The following is a 25,144-nucleotide window of genomic DNA, read 5'->3' as shown; positions in this document are numbered from 1 at the left end:
TGGGAGAGGACGCCCATGCAGTCATGGGCGGCCAGGCTAGTGTGGACGACAGGCCACACACTATATAGCCTGGGGGGATGAGGGGCAATCCTCATTCTTCCTCTACGCGGCTGGGTGGTGAACCAGAGGTCAGAGGCCGTCCCCTCCTGTGGTAACGCTCGTAGTGGTGTTACGGTAATCTAACATTGGTATTAGAGCGTCAGTTTCGATTTGGTCAGGGTCCGTGAGTGACCAGGGACCAGAGCCCACTCAATGGTTTTCAACCATTCAAAAAAAAAAAAATCTTATCCTTATCTCTCTACAGGGCACAATCGACTGTGTGGAGGGAGGCGGCCATAGCTGGAAGGAAGAATTCTCTCTCTCTCTCTCTCTCTCTCTCTCTCTCTCTCTCTCTCTCTCTCTCTCTCTCTCTCTCTCTCTCCGTTGCACACACCAAAGCACTCCATTGCAGGTAAGCAATGTCGTTTTTTTTGCTTTGGAGCTTGTCTGCGAAAGAAGCGTTTTTTGTCTGGCGTAGAGAGAGGAGTCCGTTGTGAAGAGAGAGAGGCGACGACCCACAACCGGCGTAGCCACGTGGGCCACGCGGCCGACGCCTGGCCCAGCGACGATGGCGGCGGGGGCGGCCTGTTGCCCACAGCGAGCGACGGCCAGCGCGGCCATTAATTTTTTCATTTTATCCAACGAACGCTGTTTAGTGACAAAAAATAATTTTTTATTTTTTTATTTTTTTAAAATCAAACGGACACCTCTCTCCTGTTAAAATTTGAGCTAAATGATGAGCTAGGGTGGATCATACACTAGAATCAACATAATTAATAAAGTGATTAGCAAGTGATTAAGACGTAATTAGTGAATAATTAGCACATAGATTAATGTAGGCATGGATACTCAAAAACCAGCAAATTCTCATTAGGGCTATGCCTCAATTTATAGTGTTTACATCAAGCATCAAATCCCCTTGATTTCTCCATGATTCACTCCTCTCCCTGAATATCTCCACCTCTTGCCTGATTCTCTCCACCTCTTCTCTTTTCCCTGATTATCTCCCAGAATAACTCCACACTCCTAAATTCCCTCGTGCTACCCATTATTCTCTCCCAGTAGATTCTCCTAACCTTTTCACAGGTTCTTTCACAATTACATCTCCTCTTTTACAGCCTCTATCCAAGAGCTTGTTCCCACACACACCCTATTCACTTATATATTTCAACACCTCCCCTCAAGTGAATAATCCTAACACACCTGGACCCTGTATCAAGTTTCCCTCTTACTTGATAGCCCGCGACCAGTGCCTCAAGTCCCTAAACTCCATAGTCCTTGATACTCTCTCTCTCTATGTGTCCAAGGCTACTATAAGTGCCCGCGACCTTGACTAAAGTGCTCACACATACATCTACCACTTGGCCTACATCATCGGTGGCTCAGAGGTGGTTTTACTTTATTGGGGCAGGTTACATTGGGTTGTGGGTTCTCTCTCTCTCTCTCTCTCAGAAAAGATGATCCGACTCCACTTCTCTTGGAGCCTCCATGAAGTTTGCCGATGTCGTTCCTTCTTCACTGGGGTTTGCTGTAGCAGTCTCTCGCCATGTGTCCTGGCTTTCCACATTTGTGGCAAGTGAAGGTCCTCCCTCCTACTCTGCCTCTTCCTCGTCCTCGTCCTCGAGAGAATCCTCCTCGGGTGAAGAATGCTTTTTCCTATCCTGCTGTTGAGTCGAGCTCTTTCTTCTCTTTGCCTCTGCTCTCTTGCTCTAGTAGAGCTGCTTCTATCTCATGTATCTTCAGTTCAGGTACATTCTTTAGTGTTGCTATAATGTTTTCATAATCTCCTTTGTCCACACTCTTCAAAAGTACAGCTAATGCTTCATCATCTTCTACCTTTTTGCCAATAGCTGTGTTGCTTAATGCTTTTATATTTGTTCAAGTGTGTGATTAAAGGTTCACTTTCCTTCATGTCCAGTTTGTAGAATTGCATTAATAGATTTATCTTGGAATTTTTTGCTTGTGTACGAAATAATTTATTGAGTTCATCCCATGCATCTTTTGCCCACTGTATCCTTGTGATATGATGAATGATCTCATCATTTAAACTGAGTGCAATAAGCCCCAATGCTTTTTCATTCCTACTCTTCCACTCATTTTCCCCTCTCTCTGGGCATTCATCTCTCCCTTCAACTAATCCCCACAGATTTTTCCTCATCAGCAAATACATGGTTTTTGTTTGCCATGTATAAAACTGTTCCCCATTAAATTTGGCTATTTCCTGTGCTGAATTCATGGTGATGTGAAGGGGGTCTTACCTCTTGATCCAAATTCAAGATTCAAGGGCAGTGTCTACCCTTTTACAACTCAATCTGGTGTTTAATAGATGATTACAACAATTTTATCAGCATAAAATCACCAGAAATTACATCAAATTGAGAGTAACCAATTTGTACGGGATGGTTGGAGTATCAAATCAACTCCGATTTGCAACAATCTGAAGCTTTAGGGATCTGTATCAGATACCTAATGGTTAATTTGAACCCTCAATTGCACCAAAGTACAATGATTAGCACTGATTAATCACTGATTAGCAAATTAATGCTCTGGTTTGTGTGCAGAAAACAGAGTATACGGGGAGCCCAGATCTGATGCCTTCCACTTCAAATGAGCTCAAATGCTTTCAAAGGCATCAATAGCAATGAGTCTAGTAGAGGATTAAGCGAAGAAACACAAGATTTGACCAAATAATGAAAGCTTAATCTCTGTTTTACCAAAGTCACCTGTAGATTTGATGAAGAGCTTGGATCTCACTGTAGACTTGATGAAATTGAATTCTGTCTTCACCAGCTTGTAGAGCATGCTTGATTACCCCTTGGGCTAGGAGGAATTGAAGCAATTTGATTGGAGCAAGGAGAAATCTGCAGTTTCCTTCAGAAAAAACACGCCGGCTAAAACGTTGATTTTCGCTTCTTCCGTTGGCGGTTTGCTGCGTGGAGTAGATGGGCTGGTAGCCAGGGGTGTTGGCTAGCTTAAGCTAGAAGCTTGTGACCTAATGTGATGTGTGCTAAGTGCTAGAGACCCTCCACTAGCTGGGGGTGAAGGGGAAGATGAAAAACTCACTAAAACCTGATTTTTTTGCTAATTACTTACTAATCCTGATTAATCCACTAATGGGCTCATAAATCTGGTTGATTCTAGGCATGGCTCTGATACCATGTTAAAATTTGAGCTAAATGATGAGCTAGGGTGGATCATACACTAGAATCAACATAATTAATAAAGTGATTAGTAAGTGATTAAGACGTAATTAGTGAATAATTAGCACATAGATTAATGTAGGCATGGATACTCAAAAACCAGCAAATTCTCATTAGGGCTATGCCTCAATTTATAGTGTTTACATCAAGCATCAAATCCCCTTGATTTCTCCATGATTCACTCCTCTCCCTGAATATCTCCACCTCTTGCCTGATTCTCTCCACCTCTTCTCTTTTCCCTGATTATCTCCCAGAATAACTCCACACTCCTAAATTCCCTCATGCTACCCATTATTCTCTCCCAGTAGATTCTCCTAACCTTTTCACAGGTTCTTTCACAATTACATCTCCTCTTTTACAGCCTCTATCCAAGAGCTTGTTCCCACACACACCCTATTCACTTGTATATTTCAACATCTCCCAGCAGTGGAGGGATAATCCCGGGTGAGGGATAATCCACGGTGTTCAGGCATAGGTTCCCACGAGATTATTTTTTTTAATGAGTTGCAGGCACCTTTCTCTCGGATTGGAGCATCCCAGAGTAGTGATGCTTGTAGAGGCTCGCAACACAACACAAATCGACAGACGACGACAGTCTCACAGGCAACCGTAAGGGGGGTGACTATTCTCTCTACACCACTACTCATTTTATTAGCGTTTTTTTGGTAATATCCAAGTTCTCGCATTTTTATTTGTGCAAGAATTAAAGGTCTGCTAGGCGTAGTGTGTCCCGACCGCCTTCTACTTCTCTAGGGTTTTCAGGTCTCTTGTCCCCGGTCACGGGTTGTCAGGCCGTAAACGCTCGACCGTTGTCCGGTCTGGAGTGCGCTCGTCGATCACACGTGATCCGCCAGCGTCCTCTTCGTCTGTTGACCCTCCCTTAGGACCCAGCGAGCCCGCAATGGCCGCAGTAGGCAGATGACCCCTTTCTGGCTGATGAGCCGCCAGATGACATGAACACCGACGTCGCCGAGAGGACCAAGGAGGACCTCTTGGAATATGACAACGATGATTATGACCTATTGAACCCTACCGACGTCTTGACGAAGATGGAGCTCTCTAGTGGACTTTTAAAAATATCTTAATGCAAAACTGAACAATATGGGTAAAGTCCAGGCTGACTTAGTCACGATGCTAGAGAGCATCTCCACACAGTTAGATGCACTGACAGCCGCCTCGGCTAGTACTCCGACTCCTCGTGGTAGCCAAGCTCCTGCGGTGGCACGGGTGACCGTAGCCTCGCCAGTGGTTTGCAGGAGTACAGGCCGATTGATGCGCCTGTGGGGCCATCCGTAGAGACAGCTTCGTCGTTATTAAAAGACTTGAAGCCGCCTAGTTTTGGTCACGAGGAGGAGAGAAACAAGGACTCGGTCAACATGTTTCTAGAGAACTGGTCAGACTTGCACGCTCTGCGACAACAGCCTAGCTAGATACAACCCGTAGAGGCTAGCCTCTCATTAACTGGCAAAGCGTACAAGTGGTGGATGAGTTTGACAACTCATCCTCCCACTTGGACGGAGTTTGAAACGATGTTTCGAAAAGAGTTTTTGCGTGTTAATGAGGCAGAGAGAAGCTGGGAAGAGAAGTTGGGAGTTATGGGACAAGTGTCGATGGAGAACAAATCCCTGACTCAGTACATCTCAGACTATAGGGAGATAGTACTCAAGCTAAAGGGGATCGATGCATTCCAGACATTGCGAGGCTTTAAAAGAGGCCTCAAAGATGATTACCTTGAGTACGTAGAGCCCTTATAGCCTAAAGACTTAACAGAGGCAATTAAGTATGCGCAGATATTTGATGACATCAAGCGTTGTAGTGTGCGTGGTGGTTTGAGCAGAGCCCAGGGTAGTGAGAAGAGGAGGTCAGGTCTCAAAAGAAAAGGGTTCCGCAGTGATAAGCAAGGGGATAGGATGGACCAAGAAGGAGAGGGTGGTCATTGGTCTAAAAAACCGCGACCATCCAAGAAGAAAAGAGACAGCGAAATCCAAAAGAAAGAGCAATATATTAAAGCGCGAAAGGAAAATCACTACTTTAATTGCAATGATGTAGGGCACACGAAGGCTGAGTGTCCAAAGCCTAAAGCCAGCACCACGGGTGGCAACGAGCCTAAAAGAGATGGTAAATCCTCTAGGCACTTGCATGCAATGTAGAGACTCCCTCTTAGTTTCGCAGAGTTCAGAGAGGTGACAGTGTGTCATTTTGTGAGATGAGCATCACCCTTGTTTAGTGACACCACCAATGTGGCAGCCTACTGTAGGTCCACATGACATGGTGCGCATGTATGGCACCATAGGTGGCCGTAGAGTCACAGTTGTTATCGATGATGGAGCTAGCCACAACTTCTTGAACTACTCGTTAGTCAAGAAGTTGCGGTTGACTGAGACCCAGGGCGATCATGAGTATACTATTGTCCTAGCCAACAGGTATGACAAAATGGTATGGAATACCGTAGTATTGGGGGTCCCATTATCTATGCAAGACTACGCGGCTCCGTTTGACTTTCAAGTCATGCACTTAGCCAGAGTAGACGTATATCTAGGCAGGGAGTGGCTATATGGCTTGGGCCCTAGTCTAGCTCGAAATTACCTACATAATACGCTACGTTTTGAGCATGAAGGTAGAGTCATTACCCTGTAAGGCGACCGTACTGTCCCCGCCACACCACTTATTTCCTCCATGGAGCTGTGCACAGCGGTCCGCAGAGACCAGATAGAAGAGGTATATGCTTGTTACCCTCTTTTAAATTCTGTTTTCGTAGATGAAACTGTAAATGATGTTTGCGTAGACAAACAAGGAAAACAAAATAGCCTTGGACGAGACCCACTGTTTGAAAACCGTGTTTGGCATGAATGTGATTCAAACAAGAAAAAATCCAAGACGAAAGAGACATTAAAGAAAAAGTACGTAGAGATACTTTAATGAATTTATTATGGGAATTTCAGAATGTTTTTCCTGATGATTTGCCAGATGGCTTCCCACCATCTAGAGAAGTAGACCATGGCATCGAACGAAGTTGTGCCAGGATCAAAACCTATTATAAGCAAACCTACTTATAGATTAAGCCACTCCGAGGCACAGGAGGTGGAAAAACAATTGACGGAATATTTAAACAAAGGCTTCATTTGGCCTAGTTCAAGTCCGTGGGCATCGCCTATTCTTTTGGTAAAGAAGAAAGACGGATCTATGCAAATGTGCATAGACTATAGGGCTCTTAATCAGATAACGATTAAGAACAAGTATCCGATGCCACACATGGATGAGTTGTTTGATCAACTCTATGGATCGAGATACTTTACAAAAGTAGACCTGAGATCAGGATATCATCAGGTTAGAATTAAAGCAAAAGATGTTGCAAAGACAACATTTAGGACCCGTTTCGGGCATTTTGAGTTTTTGGTTATGCCATTTGGGCTAACCAATGCTCCAATGACGTTTATGACACTGATGGACAGCATTTTACGTCCATATCTGGAAAAATTTGTAGTAGTTTTCCTAGATGATATTCTTGTGTACAGTAAGACACAAAAAGAACACATAAAGCATTTGCATCTAGTGTTTGAGTTGTTGCGAGAGCACAAACTATTTGCAAAGAAGAGCAAATGTGAATTTTTTGAAGCAGAAATTCACTACCTTGGCCATATTATATCCGCCGATGGTACGCGGATGGAGCCAGAAAAAGTAGAGGCTATTCTTAAACGGCGGAGCGCCAAAGAATCTCGAGGAACTGCAGATTTTTCTTGGCATGTCGGGGTTCTACCGATAGTATGTAAAGGACTACACAAAGATCGCAATCCCGTTGGACTGACCAATTACGGTCAAAAACTAAAAACATTAGTTGGGGGGAATCCCAACAGCGATTGCTAGCCTGGAGAGACTGGCCGAAGGTGCAACGGGAAGGAAAGCGAGAGTTAGTCCGGAGAGACTAGCCGTGTCTTCTGGGTATAGTTTGGAGCCGGAGAGCTCTGACGTAGGCCCTTCATCACCTTTGACTGCCACGGCTTCAAAGGGGAGTGATAAACTTCGTCAGGGGGAGAAATATACTAATTACACGACGGGTGCTTACTCTACAAGGGTAGACTATGTGTACCAACTATTGGTGACTTTCGGGCCCAAATTCTTAAATAAAGTCATGATAGTCCAAGTGCGGGTCATCCCAGGATTCAAAAGACCTATGCACTGTAAAAAGACAGTTTTATTGGCCTAGTTTGTTTAAGGACGTCCAGACTTATGTGCTGAAATGCAATAAGTGCCAGGTTAATAAACACAAACGTCTTAAGGTTGGAGGACTATCCATCCGCTGGAGATTCCTCAAGGGAAATGGAAAAGCATTTCCATGGATTTCATTACCGCTTTACCCGAGGGAATGACTCGGTGTAGGTGGTAGTGGACAGGTTAACTAAAATGGCAAAGTTTATTACCACGAAGAAAATTGTTAAAACGCCAGAGTTGGCAAAACTCTTTATTGAACATCTCTACAAGCTATATGGATAGAGTGTCGGATAGAGATAGAAAGTTCAACAGTCATTTTTGGAGGGAAGTCTTCAAAAAGTTGGATACTACTCTAAGTATGAGTACGGCAGATCATCCGGAGTCTTAACCAAATTCTAGAGGATATGTTGCGTTCTTATGTTAGTAATAAGAAGCAATCTAATTGGGAAGAGTACTTGCCCTTATTGGAGTTTGCCTATACAGCTCCAAACACTTAGCGAGACTGGATTTACACCATTCATGTTAATGTATGGATTCCAGCCGAGATCTTCGATGGTTGTAGGCCTAGAAAAGGAGAAGATTCAATCTGTCAAGGATTTCCTTGAAGATATGAATGATATGCTCATATCCGCACGTGAGAGCATTCGTAGCGCTCAGGATCGCGCTAAAACTTATGCAGATAAAGGACATAGAAAGGTGACCTTTGCAGAAGGTGACTTTGTATTCCTTAAGGTTCCTGTGCAGTCAGAAACCATGAAAATGGGAAAGTGTGATAAACTTTCTCCGAGATATTGTGGTCCTTTTAAAATCCTTAAGAAGGTTGGGGACGTAGCATATAAACTTGAGTTACAGGAGAGTTCTCAAGTCCATCCTGTCTTCCATGTCAGTAAGCTGAAGAAATCAGTTCACGGGTTAGAGAACGCAGTTTCTCCAGAGATTTTGGTGGACTTGATAGAGCCACCAAAGATACCACATGAACCTGAAAAGATTCTAGAGTATCGTGATAGACAAACCCGACATAAAGTGTACCAGGAGGTACTTGTTAAATGGACAGACAGGGATGAAGAGGCAGCTACTTGGGAACGCCGTAGTACAATTTCCAAGAGGTTTCCCCAGTTTGTTTTCGAGGACGAAAACTCTTCTTAAGGGGGAGGTTATGTCACGTAGGCTGTAACGCCTGTGATGATCGACGACGGTAGACCGGATGGCCAGACGGGGCTTTAGCATCAACGCCTCGATTGGAGCACCGAAGACATGGCCATCCGGGGTTCAGTGGGAGAGGATGCCCACCATGCAGAGTCATGGGCGACCAGGCTAGTGTGGACGGCAGGCCACACACTATATAGCCTGGGGGATGAGGGGCAATCCTCATTCTTCCTCTGCGGCCGCCGTCCCCTCCTGTGGTAATGCCCGTAGTGGTGTTACGATAATCTAACATTGAGGGGCAATACTCATTCTTCCTCTGCGGGGCGGCGGCTGGGTGGTGAACCAGAGGCCGTCCCCTCCTGTGGTAACGCCCATAGTGGTGTTATGGTAATCTAACAGGTATGCTTTGAGATCGTCCCATGTCTGGGTGTTTTGATCCAAGCAGTTTGTCTCACAATGGTTCCTCCATGCCACTCTGGCTATTTCTACAATCGATCCACTTTTCTACAGCCTCACCTAAGTGTTCCCCTTCGCCCTTGAAGGGACCTGGCTGAGACCTGTGTAGAGCTTTGCAAACATCAGGGTCAAGCTCATCCTCATTTGTTTGAGGATCTGGCTGTCTACCACGATTCGCATACCTCCGTTGAAATTGGATCTCATTTGGTTGACTAGCTGGTCTTCAAACGGAGGGTTCGGATGAGACTTATTTGTAAAAAAAAACTGAGACTTATTTGTGCTTTCTGGGTGAGGAAAGTTTTTCCGATCTCAGTTTCAGAAGAACCGCCGGACTAGTTCCTTGCCCGAACATTCGTGGGCAAGGTTGCGAGTGGGAAACCCTGCCCCGCATGAGAGGTTGCTACTTCTGCTCTGCTAGTACTCGAGAGTCCGGTGCGTAGAGGGGACAGGGGTCTCATAGCTGGTATCAGAGCTTTGTTGAAAGCTCAAGAATCGAAGATGAGTTTTGTTAGAAATTTAGAATGAAATCTTAGAAAGGTGCATTCATATGTTGTATTTTCATTCGGATTAAGCTTCATTGATGAAGACTTATAATTGATAAATTGGATTTTATAGATGGACACCCCGTACTTATCTAGTATCCCTGACCTTACCCAAAATTAGGATATGATTGCCTTTGCTTTTGAGCATATCCTCTCCTCCGCCACCACCAGAACTCGAACAAGCATGGCAAGTCTTGCTAATCATTTTGAGGAGCTATATTTTCCGGACCCAATGGGGACGACGACTGCACATGTGGTTCTCAGGAGGATATATCCATGCTTGTTGCAATAAGCTCCGGAGGTTGAGACAGAACGTCTCTCTAGCCATGGTTTTAATGAGACTAGGAGTGGTTTATGGTGTTATACTTTATCAACCCACACCTCAAGATTTTAGGGATATTTACAGGCTTCTCAGTCGTTTTATCCCAAGGAGTAGGATTGTAGCACCGCTGGCAGTGAGGACACACGTATCGCGGCATGCCCACAACACAATATCGCCACCCGTAAACTCTCCTTAGATTAACAATAAGCCAAATGCTTCCTCCAGCATTCTAGCATAAGATAGTCCTTTATAAAAACAGAGTTTCAATGCAAGTAAGAATTTCCCATTGAGTTTGATTTCACATGACCTTTTCTTTTTCCTGAAACCAAGACTTTCCAATGAGAATCACGAATCTCGTATCTTGATGATCCATCCCTTAATTACAACGAAGTTCTAACTTATTTCTAGACGATTTCGGGTCTTAGGAAAAACTTCTCTAAATCAGTCGGTTATCCATTCTTCGTACTGAAGAAATGGGAATGGTCACAAGATCTGGCTTAATTTCTGATTCAAGAGATGGGCAGGCATCTTACGAACCCACCTTTCCCACGTGGTCATGGTCTAGTACCGAATTACTTGAATTTATTCCTAAAGATATTTTCCATTTATCTATAAAAATAACTATGATTTCTATTCATAAGAGTAAATACCCAAAATTATAAAAATTCATTCTTCCTTGGATATAATAGAGCTATAAATAATTCTATCATGAATAATGGAATTTAACAAGGATATTTCTTTTTCCAATGATCCTTTTAATGAATATGCATTTATCATTTATTTAAAATATTCACATAGAATTATACTAAAATATTCTTTTCTCCAATTGGACCTAGGCATCAACATGCCATAAATTATCTATATCAAAATATGATGAAACTTTCTCTTTTGATACCAAAATTAATTTATGCATTTTCTTAATTAAAGATATGATAAAAATTTCACTTTTGATAAATAAATAAAAATACCCATGTATATACATACCATGAATATACCTATTTTTAAATATGACAAAAATTCCTCTTTTTAACTTTTAAACATTTATGTATACATACTATAAATGTATATTTAGAAATGTAACAAAAATCCTTCTTTTAGCATTTAAATTGTTTATGCATAGAATATGATGAAAATTCCTCTTTTTGTATTCTTAAAAATATGCATAAACCTGCATTCTCTAATGATAAAATTTTGCCATAACTTCCCCACATTTTCTATGAAATGTGAATGCTTAAAGTTCCACTTTTAATATAAAAATTTGTTTATGCATTAATCTAGGCATAAATATGACCATAATTACATTTAAGCATCTTGTTTATTAAGAAAAAATACCCAAATATGACTTCCATATGAAAATAATTATAAGAATGTTAGTATAAGCTCACTTTCATTTCAAAATGAATAATTATGAATTTTGTTAGCATCAAAGCAAGCATAAATGAATTAATCCTCATTTTAATTAGATTAAAAATCATAAAAATGCTTAATCTCTATCTCTAGCTTGTTAGGCCTGGAGTTTAGGGTTTAAAAATGAGAGTAGGACTACAATCTATCCTTCCAAGAAGGATTAATCCATAAAGGTGAGTATTCTTACAAAAAGAGAGATTTACAAATCAAAAACATTATATTTAAGCATAAAAGATTAACATTAATCCATTTAAACAATATAAATCAATAAAAGCATGGTTTTTAGAAGAAACCATGGATTAAAATGCTTCCCAAGCATTAGAGAGGTTGGGAAGAAGATTACCATTGAAGAAGAGAGTAAAACACCATTGTTTTAGGCTTACTCTTGGTTTTTGGCTTGATTCTTTAGAGAGAAGTGAAGCCCACAAGAGGAAGCTTAGCCACCAAGAAGAAGAGGGTAATCTCCCCAAGAGAAGAAGAGGATTAGTGAAGCTCCAAAGCTTCACAATGGAGAGGCAAGGTAGAGGGATAATAGAAATACACTTCAACTAAAAATTACACTAGCATAGAGTTACTCCAATATGAAAATACAATGGGGTTCTATTTATAGGAGAGGGAGACCACTAACCAAGTCCAACTAGGATCTAGAGGCTTCCAGCTTCAGTTTGATCCAATTTGGATAATTTTTGGACCAGTTTGGCTTACTTTTCTGATCTAGTTTGAAAGAGGAGAGAGGAGAGAGAAAATATCTCATTTTTTGAATTAAAATTTGGGAGTAATGATGAGATTCTAGGTGCCTCCTTCATGAGCTCCTGAGGTGTCAAAATTCTAATTTTTAACTAATAAATTCTTATTTTTTTTACTATTAAGTACTTATACTAGTCAACTCTTCATCTTATGTGAGAATTTACTCCTTTTTGGGGGATTTTCTTTTATTCTAGCATTTTTCTCATCCCAACAATTGGATTAACCCCATGGGCCCTTTATAACACTCTTTGGACCTTAATCCATAATTTTCTGAAAACGTGGACCCTTAGGCTAAGGTGTCTAATGCACATATTCAATTAATTTCTAATACATATTAGAAAACTCTTTTTTAACTTCTTTGTCATGGGAATTCATCTTAAATAAAAGGGATAATTTTCTATCCAAAAATATCTCAAAACTATATTATCTCTCTCTAGAATATTTTCTCTCTCTAGACCAAAAACAAGGAAAACAATGTTTTCTTGCATTCTGAAGAATTAGGGGATGATTATAGGGGACTAAGAGGAGAACTTATACAACTTTAGAGCTGAGGAGGAACCTTACAGTATCTTCTTCGGATCCATCTTGGATTGTGACCCTGGCATCACTCTTACCCACTTTTCACTCTTCTTCTCTGACCAGTTTTGGAAGTGGTCCCATCTGCTCCGTTCTTCCCCTTGTCCCCCAATTGGGCCTGGGCTCGTGTCACCAGGACATTAAGTGACGTGATATTTCCAAGCTGCACACTAATGGTCCGAAAGGTGGCCTGGTTAGAAGTGGAAGTCGAACCACTTGCGCGGTATGGACAATCCTTGATCAAATGATCAATGTCGCATTTAGTACAAGTAAGTACTGGCATGTCATTGGGAGGAGCAATCAATTGTTAGGGTTGGTACGTATGAACCACATTCTTGTTTGAACACTTAGCGATTCGATGATGCGGGCCATCGCAGCCAAAACATTGTAGCACTCCTCTCTCATGTTTGAGTTTATGTCCTTTCCCTTTCATTGTAGTAGTCCTCTCCTCATGTTTGATTTTATGTCCTTTCCCTTCCTCTCCTCATGTTTGATTTTATGTCCTTTCCCTTTCATTGTAGTAGTCCTCTCCTCATGTTTGATTTTATGTCCTTTCCCTTCCTCTCCTCATGTTTGAGTTTATGTCATTTCCCTTTCATTGTACCATTGTTTCAAACACAGGTACTAGCATGTTATTCTACAGGACATAAAATTTTGGTGCGATCTCCACAGCTTCCTCATAGTACTCTCCACTAAGCTCTACTTCACGCACCATATCAATATTTTTAAATGTCTCTTCAATCAATACTTGGTTGATTTTAGCCTGTGGTGGTAGAACAAGTGGTGGTAGAGGTGAAGTGTCATGTACGTGAAACATCCCCGTAGGTAAATAGGAAGAGTTGGGCTGTCCTGTAGCTGCAGTGATTTGCACAGGTGGTGCTGGTAAGGCCAATGGAGCTCTAGGTGCCAGCAGTTGTGCAACTGTTTGGAACCTTGGATATCTGCACATGGGAGTGTCATGATTCCCTAATTTTACATAGTGTGCACAATAGAGTAGTGGCCTTGCTCTTAATTGTGGACATTCGATGGTAGTGTGATTCACATAGAGCACCACACCGATTCCCTATGGGGCTAAAGATGGGTATGCCCATGCCCATATGTTTCTCTTCCCTCCTTTACCTTCAATTTCTCTAGTATTACATTACTGAGCTCTTCCACATTCATGTCTCTGACTTGCTTGCTCCAAGTTCTAATCTCTTGGTGACTCGAAACACGCAAAGTCGTTGTTGTCAAAGATATTATGACATCTTCTGGCTGTGGCAATTCTAGCATATTATCTTCATAGTTTGCAACATGCATCTAGAGTAGCCGATCGGGCTAATACCAGATAATCATGCATCTTGTGGTCTTTAACTCCTCTCCAAAAGCAAGGCAATAACTGATCGTCAGTTAGTCTTTCTCGTAGTTTGCACCTTGAATTTAAGTGCTTTAGCCCGAGACACACAGTCTCTCATCGACTCCATTTTCTTTTGCTTGATATTGTGTAGATGTGCCATAAGACTCCATCTGTCGCCACTTTTGGCAAAGCTGGGCACAAACACATTCTTGAGTCGTGTGAAGTTAACCTTATCCTTAGGTTTGAGGGTTTGGAACCATTGATGTGCTTTCCCTTCTAGGTCAGTGAGAGAAAGCATGAATCATTGTTACATCACTAGACTGGCCCATAGGTTTCGCATGTGGATTCAAAAATCTCTACATGTTAAATAGGATCCCCATCCCCAGAGAATTTTTGAACGAGATTGGAGATGGTGTAGCTTCATTTGGTAGGGTCTGGATTCTAGAGCAATGCCTAGTTCCCTGACCATTCCTTGGCCGATTTTCGCGGCCATATTCAATAGATCCGTCCTTGTGGCTGCATTAAGATCAATGGTTGGATCCACCCTTTGGTCTTTGAGGAATTGCTCCCCCCCTACCTAGACCTCTTCCTCTTCCTATGTTGTCTCTTCTCTAGGCATCTCCGGTCTATGAGATGGGGAATGGCTCATCATTAGCCGACTCTGTACGCCTTTGTAGAATTAAGAGTTCCATGTCTTGTAAGAACGTAGAATGATTGATCATCTTCGCGATGTCCTTTTTGGTGTACAGGCGGTCTTCCACTTTGCCCGCTGCTCTTGGTAGATTATCCTCTTCTTTTAGGGTTTAAAACCTTCCTCCACTCTGGGCTCTTCATTAATGGGTTCTAAGTTTGGAATTTCTCCCTCACTTCTTCCCATGGCTATTTTCGGCTCTTTACCCCGTGATTGGGGTAAGTTTACACTTCCCATCTCACGTTGTGAAAAGCAATTGGTTCATGTCGTGAACTAAAAATGGTTCACGCCGTGAAGGGTTCTAAAATGGTTCACATCCTGAATGAAAATGTTTCACACCATGAAGTGCTCTGAAAGAGTTCACGTCATGAATGATTTTCTACACGTTCACATTCTAAATTTTGTCAGACCTCGTGGTGTCAAAGGTGTCAGGATAATCCCGTGAATTGCGACATTAATCGCGGTGTTGATGCCAAGAGCAGTTCATGGTGTGAAGTTGCAGAAAACGGTTCACGTCATGAACGAGTTTCCTATAGTTTCACATGGGAACTTCCCGCGTTGACTAAGGTGATTTTGGGTGCAAAATACTTATCCAACTGTTTCCAAAATGATTGTGCCATGCCTAAGGAGTGTAATACAAGCTCAAGGCACAATCAATGGCTCTCTCTTTTTTTTTGGTAATTTTTTGAAAAGAAAGAAAAATAGAACACCAACCCACTCGTTCACGTTGATGATTCTAGTAATGCAAACATAAAAATTAACTAGAAAAAACAATGAAACTCTCTTCCAAGACCACTGCACCACACAAATACACAACGAACACAACCAATTCCTCATAATTTTTTAGTTCCACAAAAATCTTATCCATTCATTTCCTAGACAATGCATTACCAGAATGCAAAGGCAAACATGAATCTTATGCAATGGGAGTTGAAACTTCAAGAGGAAGGAAGAGACAAAGGTGTTTCCCTAGCAACAGTGCCAAAAAAGTTATGGGCTACCACACCTCCAAGAGGTAACTTAATGCATTTACCTAAGGAAGAGTAATAGAACACAATTGTCGTAGGGCACTTACCAATGCTTCGAGCTTGAGTCCCTTGAGGCCTCTAAGCTCACTTGTTAAGCTCCAAACCTCCAAGCTCCACCTCCACGCTGTCACCGTAGAGTCACTCGCATTGTCGCTAAGTCAATCACTCTCTCTCACTCTCCAACACAAGCATGCAACATACAAGCATAGAAGAGGCACAAATGCTAGAATGCTCTCTATGAATCTCTCTTAAGACACAAAGAAGGGCTCTCAATAGCACAAAGGGGGATTGTGTCTTTTCATTCATGAGAAAATATACATTTGGCTCTTATTCATACTTGGGCACCCAAAACTTACTTAACTAAGACCTCAAGTACTCTTAACTAAGACCTCAAGTACTCTTAACTCCTTTAATGAGGGTGTCCTGCCCCACAAAGGTAATAAAAAATAAAAAAAATAAAAACACAAAAAACAAAATAAAGAGTACTATTGGGAACATCCAACAAAGCAAATTGATAAGAGCCCACCAGACTCTAGCTGGATACTTAATCACCAGTGGATACTTAATCACCTGTGGATACTTAATCATCACCAGTGCTCCACTAACTTCTTTCCATCTTACTAACTTCCCCACCCCCTCTCATTTTCGGAGAGACAGGAGAACCAACCAAGTGCAAAACTTTCCCGCATGCCTCGACAACCCTTTCACCGATCATAAGGACGCAATCAACTTTAGGAAGGAGAGTGTGTAACCACATATTGGTTAACACATTCCTATGACAACTATGTCCACACACTTATGTAATGGGCACTAACACTATATATTGTAAATCCTGTCATTTGATGAGAGAAATACCCTAAAGACGCTCCCAAGTATTGAGCTTCAAAGGACAGACAAGAGGATCTTGGTCAGTTGGCCAAACCATAGAGAAAAGCCTTATAACTATGTTTTGGGCATCCAGGGTCACTTACTCCCGGGCAGCCTAGTGTGCGAAAAGGCTTGGAACTATAAACGCCAATTTATCTTGTTTGTAACTCATTCTCCCATTTGTGCAATAGAAGTGGAGTGTTCTCTCTCTCCCTCTCTCTTGCAACTCTAATCTAGCATGTGTGGTGTGCTTAGGGTTAGGGTTTGGGAGTGATTAGTGCTAATCACTTGTTTTCTCATACTTCCCTCTTACTTCCTTTCTCTCTCTCTCTCTTTCTTGAGTGATTAGGCTAACCAACGCGATCCTCTTTTGCAAAGATCCCACATGATCTTCATGAGAGAGCTTACATCACCTGTTGGATTAGAGCAACCGTCTCAGAGTGACAATGAGTGCGGGAGGACGGCGGTGAGACGAGCGGCTATGGTGGAGCTCTTGACCCATGCTCGAGCTTGGTGGATAGGCTACTTCCCAGCACCCCTTTTTTGTATTTTTGGAGGCTATGGTCTAATTTGGAATAAAATATCTCGTAATAAATACTCGTGTGGGGAAAAATAAGCCATACACACATGAGGGGGGGGGATGATTGCACCCAATATTGGAGTCGCATCTTTGTGAGCTAAGTATTTTCAATTGTTTTTGAATATTTTAAACATGGTGATGTGATGTTTGGTGAATTCTTGAATTTAAATCAATTTCTTGGAAATGATTTGATTTCTATCTCCTTAGAAATTTAGATCCCGTGAGACAGTGTCATGGTAAAGCGGTAAGGAAGAGGATTAGGTACTTGGATGTGAAGAAATGGCCCCAACTTATGCCTAGTTTCAACCTAGGTAATGAGGGTGGGAAGTGCTTGGTCGGGAGATCGACAAGCATCGACGCGCTACATCATCAACAATTGGATTGATTCTGGCATCAACATCTTACATTTGGCATTGCATGGGCAAATGCAATTATGTCACATGGTAAAGTGGGAAATGGCATTGCATGAGCCTATGTTACATGCATGATTGGGTAAATCATGCCTTTGTTTGGATGCAAAGTGATGCAATGGCTCCAACTTATGCCTAGTTTCAACCTAGGTAATGAGGGTGGGAAGTGCTTGGTCGGGAGATCGACAAGCATCGACGCACTACATCATCAACAATTGGATTGATTCTGGCATCAACATCTTACATTTGGCATTGCATGGGCAAATGCAATTATGCCACATGTGGTAAAGTGGGAAATAGCATTGTATGCGCTTATGTTACATGCATGATTGGGCAAATCATGCCTTCGTTTGGATGCAAAGTGATGCAAATTTATTGATGGAGTGTTGATAAGAATTGATGTGAATGTTGGAGATTGGATTGGGAACATATCTATATTGAGATTTGATCCAAAATACAAAGGGGATGCTGCCCAATTTTTTTCAAAAGTCTTCTACACAGCTGATCAAGAAAATCACTAATCATTACTTGGTAATTAAGAGTCTCTATTGGACAATGACACATCTTGGAAGAGCCATCTGGAAGCTACAAAGAGAGCTATTGACCTTTTGAATTGGACACCCGTAGGACACCCAAATTAGGGTTTAGCAGAAAATGAAAAACCCTAATTCAGTCTTAGACCCTTAGGGTTGTCAAAAAGGTGTTTGGAGGTCTTCATAATACTCTCTTAGGGCTATCCAATGAGCCAAAAACCACTCTATTCCGACATCGTTTTGATAGGTCAAAACTAGCAAGTTGACTTTTTCATAAAAAGTCAATTCAATCTTGACTGAAATTTGACTTGGTCAAACCACTTGGCGTATGATTGGTATATCGCTAGTGCTATCCAAAAAGCCAAGAAGTACTTGATTTGGACCCATATTTTGTGTTTTAGGACCATTTTCCCATTCTCTGCAGTGCAGTAAAAAAAACAAAGAATATTAGGGCTATTCAAAAATCTTCTGTTCTTGCATATTTGCATTCTACGTCACAAGATCTTTCAATAGAGCCCTAGATCATCAAATTCCGACACCATTTGAGCCTTCTGCAAACCATTTTCCATTTCCAACCATTATGTCAAGTGGACGTCTATTCAAGCAAGCGATGGAACTTCAAGAGATAAGGGAAGATAGGGGAATGGTGAATGAGGATCTTGTAGATAGTGATGAAGAGGATTTTGGGGACATGCAAGCAAGAAGAAACGTTTTTCCAAGACACCTTCTTCAATCATATTTGGTGTACAAGGACAAGGCTTCTCTCAAGCAGCAAGAAGAAACGTTTTTCCAAGACACCTTCTTCAATCATATTTGGTGTACAAGGACAAGGCTTCTCTCAAGCAGCAAGACCAGCCCGCCGCCGAAGGCAATGGATGGAAATGCCTATCAAAGGTCTTTATCATTTGAGATTCAAGACAAAGAACAATATGCTTTTAAAGAAATAATTATTACAGAACATTATGATGCAAAAGCAAGGCTGAGATTTGCCATGATGCATGATGTACTTTTGCATACAAGGTTGTTGGAATCAATGAATCATGATGTACTTTTGCATACAAGGTTGTTGGAATCAATGAAAGTGCAAACTTTTCTTGATTATATGGTATCTACTCAAGTGAGTAGTTTATGGTTCAAAAGAGGAGAGCCATTTGCACAAAGTTTTCTTGCATTCGATGGCGAAGGAGTCACGTGCATGGGACTCAAGGATTGGATTCATAATTGGGATTCATAATTGGGATGCTTATTTTCATGCCTTTCCTTGTGACAAGCTTGCCAAAGTGAAGAAAATGACTTCTCATTTCAAAGGAAGAGCTATCATGGACCCGCAGGATCCTATGCATGGGTGCATTATCTTTTTGACCCAGGGGGATATTGGATGTATCTCATTGATGGATGTGGTGCATTACATCATCTATTTGATCTAGGAGGATGCAAGATTAATACGATTATGGGTGAGGCATGTCGTGGATTTCCATTTAGCCCAGGTATCATTATCACTAGCCACACCATTAACGACACCCTCCTATCCTTTCCATTTAATCTGGGCGGGTGTCGTGGACATGTTTTGATGGCGGCTGTGAGTGCATTTTTTGGCTTTTATATATAGCCTCTTGTATATTCTTGTGGACATGTTTTGATTCCGAGGGCAAAATCATTGTAGGAGGGGATGGTTTGTAATGAAGTAGATTTGGTGTCATATGCACATGGGGGATGGGGCCTAAGCACTTGGGCTTAGGGTCATTTACATATGTGCCTTTGAGGGCCTTAGGGTCATTTACATATGTGCCTTTGAGGGCCTTAGGCTATATGATACATAGGGCTCATGGGCATTGTACACACATTTTGATCCTTTTGACTATTACCTTCCTTGGAGTTCTCATGCCCAAGCTTTCATGGGGTGAACTTCTCCCATATGAGATGTGAGGATGGTGACCCACACCCATGTTGTCACTCCATGCCTTGAGGGGGCAATCCTAGTTTCTTGAAGCTATAGTAGGAGAGTACTTTCCCTTATAGTATGTACTCTTATATCTTTAGTTTATGGTTGTCAAGAAGAGAAGAAGATACAAGAAAATTTAGCCATCCATCTCTCTCTCTTGTGTGTGTGTGTGTGCTCACAAAAGGAACTTAAGCTCTTCCTTTCCCACGTATTCTCTTTACCCCTCCCCCCCCTTCTCAGTTTCCACCACTTGAGTTTTTGGCTCTTAAATTAGGGTTTTAAACGGTGTTCTTGATTTGGTATGTTGAAGAGGAGTGGGATAAATATTGTATCTAATACCAACTTGAAAAGCCTAGTATTCATTCCCTAGCTCTAATGTGAATCTCTACTAAGAAATGTCATGTATTATAGTGTTCAAAACAATACAACTAGTAGAGTTTTAATACTAATCACTACATGAGATTAGGATTTTTTAAATTTAAGTCAATGACAAAGAGTTTACATAGAGGTGGAGGTTTCTCTTCTTCCTATATGGTTGTTGTGTCTATCTACCTTCCCTAAATCTTGAGTCCTCCAGAGAGACGACTATGACATGACCAAATGCCTTCATATTTCTCGTGCATAGATTCACACAATGAAACCATGACCATGACATCCTTATGTGGCTTGCCTTATACGCTTGATCCTACTCATGACTTGTAAACCATCGCATGCTCCCTTAACTATTAATAATGCTTTCTTCGCACAACTTATCCTAAGCATGCCTTGCTTATCCTTGTCCTTGGTCCTCACCGCCTAAGCACTAGAGTGTCACCATCGTTGATGGCAATGCAACCTTGGCATGCTTTTAGAACTTTGTCATCAAGAGAAAAACTCTTATTTGCATTCATTGATGAAGCCTACTTGAAGTTTTTTCTTGAGGATACATCTGTCACTTGCATGAGGATAGTCTGTCATGGGGTGTTGCTTTTTCAGAACATATTCAAACCATTGAAAAATTCTACACACGTCTCATGTGGCAGAAGAATTCCAAACCATTGAAGAAATAAATGACATATATTCAAAGCTTTAAAGAAATTTACAGGTCCCATGTGGCAAAATAATCCCATGTGGTTTGGAGGGAGGGAAGGGAAGAGGAGGAGAGGGGTTTAATGTCAGGGTGTCACTTTTGACAAACTAAGGGTGGCTTTACAAGGGGATGCCAACCCTCCCAAATGTGGGGTGACTCTTGGATGGCTAAAACATAGTTATACAAGGGTGCTTGGGGCTAAGGTTGTAGGTCCACCAAGCTTCCGCTCTCATGCCCAACATTCTAGAAAAAATGTCCATCCTCACAAGCTTGGACATGCAAGGCGTCACTTCATTTTTTGTTGATTCACATCCCGTTAGCCCAACTCATCAAGAGAAAACCCCAAACAAAACAAAGGAGGTGTATTTCGTTCAACTTAGTGCATGGCTCGAAGAAGACACCACTCTATCTATCAAAGTTTTACGCTTTTCGCATGCTCACGAAAAGCGTAGCCAACTAGGAACAAACGACCAAACCACGAGCACGCAAGAAGCCATGTTGCAAAACGAGCTACATGCAGTTTCAGAAGGCGACCGAAGCACTAGCACGCCACAGGCCTCGGAAGAAGCACGGTGACCACACCATCAAAAGCCTCGGGTGGGAAGCAGCATGGTGAAAGCAACGTTAGTTGAAAATCGACATGGCAACAACACTATGGTGAAAGAAGCATGAGAGGAAAATACCGCTCTAAAAGAAAACCTCACCAACCCCACCATGCAAACGACAACTCTCAAACACTACCTTAATAATCTACGCCCACAAACGCCCACAAAGTATGCGACATTTCTTTATCCCATAAGTAATAAATTAATGAACCATGAAAAAATGTTGTGGGCGCTGGCCCTTTGCATTGTGTGACGGGGCAAGCCAACTCCAATTCGCCACGTCATCGATTGGCACTAGATGGGGAGACTTTTTAGTTATTATTATAGGGAGTTAAAACTTGGGATCTCACAGCGTTTTTAAGCTCGGAGGAGGAGCTTGCTTCTACGAATGGCAAGGAGTTGGCCCATCTATCTCTACGTCCCGAATTTGATCGGTAAAATGTAGCCTTTAATCCACCTCTCGTAATTATTCTGAAACTGAAGTTAATCACGAAGATTAAGGTTAGTGAAGATGAAGAGAACTCTCTTGCAGGTTATGCCAGAATTCTGGCAAACCTTGTGGCTTTTGGATTCGCCTTCACCAACAAGAAGCTCTTTGCCGGCCTTTATCTCATGAGGTTTTGTTTTTAATCCAAAAATAAAATAAAATTTAGTGAATACTCAGTTTTAAAAAAGTTATTGAAGAAATCACTTAATTATTTTTTCCTGTTTCTACAGTTTCATTTGCGACGAATTAGATGGACGTTTTGCACGGCTCTTAAATCAAAGTGAGTAATCATGCTTAATTTTTTTTTTCTGATTTTTGGTCAAGCTTTTTCAGAAAGAAAACTTGATTTTCCTGAGGTTACTCATTTCTCTACAGTCATGAGCATGTAATCAACATACTAAAATCACCAAAATCTTCCTCCTGCCTTATCTCCCCCCCAAACCACCACACACAAAAACACACACAAAGAAATTTATCCCACTAGTTCCTGGGCTGGACAGCAAATACTGATTGTAGATTGGCTCAAGTGTCAAGTGTCAAGTGAAATATGCTAATATTTAGAAGAAAGACTTCTGTGCTGATTTGAAGGTTTAAGAAGAGTATTTTCACAGATGATAGGTGACGTTTCCTAGGGCAAGCTACTCTCACACTCCTGAGTACCACAAGGGGATATCACCCTTCCAATATTTTTACAAGTGAAGATAGTGGACAACCAGTGAAGGCAGTGGAAAAGAAAAGATGCCGGATGAGCCCTACAAGTGAGCCATTTGTCCAATTAAAGTGAATGTTAGGAGAACATGCCTTGGAGCAGAGTCACGACCTTTGATGTTCATGGCAACCGACGTCCCTGTGCTGAAGCTGATGAAGCTGAGCAGTTGGTTGGATTGCAGGTGGTTGTCTTTCAATGAATGCCTCAGATGAAGGTGGTTGTCTTTCAATGAATGCCTCAGATGAAGGTGGGAAGCTCTAGGCAAGTCATCAACAACGTCCAACTTATGGGTCTAGCGACAATGATGCCCACCGGCATGGGACACACATTAGATGATGTGAACCCTCAAGGAGGAAGGGGTGAGGGGGGGATAGTTCCAAGAGGTTTTGATCCCACAACCTCCCAATTTAGAGTTGTAAGAAATTATATATTGTGGTGCATGTACAAATGTAGGATCTTCCACGAGCAAAACTGAGCACAAATTGCAAATGAATAGAGATGGAGATCAATGCTGATATTACCGCTAAAAATTGACTACAAGTGATGGATTCTACTTCCCATGTCACGATTGTGACTTAGTTCATTATACACAGTCTCCTCATGGTTACAGATACTGAAGTGACATGATTACAGAGGATCCCTACACTCGGATGGTCACAACTATTCGCTCTAGAGACATGCCTCTTCATCAAGAGCCACACTCCTTCGACGACTGGTCACACCCCTTCACTCTAAGGTTGCAACTCTTCATCCAATGGTTGCAGCTATTCGTCCAAAGGATGTGTCTCTTCGCCTAGAGTCATGACTATTGGTCATGGGATGTGTCTTTTCATTCGTGTCTCTTGGACTCCTATATAAGGAGCCTGTTGTATCACAGTTTCAATCAATTAATCAAACATCTGTGCTCAAGTCTCTCGAGTCTACTTTCAGTTTCAGTCTTAAATACACAGATAAGTGGATGAAATACTAAGTAGTGTCAACCATTTGCTATTCCACAACAAAGAGACAGGATGCAACTTACCCCTGTGATTGTAAGACAGTCTTTTGAGAAATAGGGAATTGATTTTGTTGGACCCATTAGTCTAGTTGCACATCCATCACAAGTCCGATATGTGATCGTGGCCACAGACTATTTCACGAAATGGGTAGAAGAAAAAGTCTCTAAGCGAGTTGATGCACAAAAGATGGCTAAGTTCTTATATGAACAAATGATTTCGAGAATCCGTTGTCCATTGGAGTTAGTTAGTGATCGCGGTTCACATTTCATTAATGAGGTGATTGATCACTTACTTGGTGGATTCCTTGTAGTCCCATCGGAAGTCATCCCCTTATTATCTATAAGCCAATGGTCAAGCGGAGAGTATAAATAAGATTTTGTGTACTATCTTGACAAAAACTTTAGAAGCAAGTCGCACGGATTGGGAACATAAGCTAACTGCAACTCTATGGGCATATTGAACTTCGTATAAGGTATGGACGGGATATTCTCCCTTCCATCTAGCTTATGGCATTGAGGCTAGAATGCCTATGGAGTACTTAGTTCCAAACCCACCTAATTGCATCACATGGTCTTATGGTTGAAAATTTGTGCAGGAAGCGATGGTTTGACAATAACCTGAAACAAAAAGAACTAAAAACAAGGGACCTCGTCCTCATGTCAGAAGCACTAGAAAAAAACAACTCAAGTGTGGAGGATTAGGACCTTTCTAAGTGTCAAAAATCACATGTGCCTCAAAGGTCAGTCATGATTGAAACTATTGAGGGCGTGCAAATCCTCACAGTGGTATTAGAGCAAAATTTTTCCCGGGCCTACGGTTGTGAGCCTCTCACCCTCTCCGCTCTACTCCCCTACCCGGCGTTGTATGGAAGCAGAAGAAAGATGGAACCTACACTTACGAGTATGAGGTAACCCTAAAACTTCTTTACTAATTACACATACATAAGACAGATACACAGATGTGTGTGTGGCATACCCGGTATGTGTGCGGAGGTGACTTGCCGGTAGCCGGTAACCCTTTGTGTGCCTTTTCATCGGGACGTGCCCTTTCATGCGCACTTCCTCCATCAGCGTTGGTGCCTCTTCATCGCATGGTGCCTCTTCACCGCAGCCATCGCACGTTTTCCCAAGAGATGGCACCTCTTCGCAATGCCCCATGGCTGTGCACCTCTTGGCCACTTGTGCAATAAGCGCTAGTCCTACAATTCAGCTAGCGCAGGTCCCTTTTTACGTGCAGCCCTTCGTG

General features: G+C 41.9%; 1 protein-coding gene across 2 annotated transcripts in view; it reads left to right on the top strand.

Annotated features, from left to right (window-relative positions):
* Window positions 1-21,985: 21,985 nt before the first annotated feature.
* Window positions 21,986-25,144, top strand: part of LOC147605257 (putative CDP-diacylglycerol--inositol 3-phosphatidyltransferase 2) — an 86,520-nt gene continuing 83,361 nt past the window's right edge. For both annotated transcript variants that reach the window (XM_086793770.1, XM_086793769.1), the window contains exons 1-3: window positions 21,986-22,139; window positions 22,238-22,322; window positions 22,423-22,472. In XM_086793770.1, coding sequence (XP_086649896.1) covers window positions 22,094-22,139; window positions 22,238-22,322; window positions 22,423-22,472 — 181 coding nt within the window. In that variant the 5' untranslated portion in view covers window positions 21,986-22,093. The remainder of the gene's footprint in view (window positions 22,140-22,237; window positions 22,323-22,422; window positions 22,473-25,144) is intronic.

Source organism: Cibotium barometz, chromosome 60 (assembly GCF_041138505.1).
Source record: "Cibotium barometz isolate CiBa-2024 chromosome 60, ASM4113850v1, whole genome shotgun sequence".
In the NCBI taxonomy this organism is placed as follows: Eukaryota; Viridiplantae; Streptophyta; class Polypodiopsida; order Cyatheales; family Cibotiaceae; genus Cibotium; species Cibotium barometz.
This window is presented reverse-complemented; position numbering and strand designations above follow the sequence as displayed.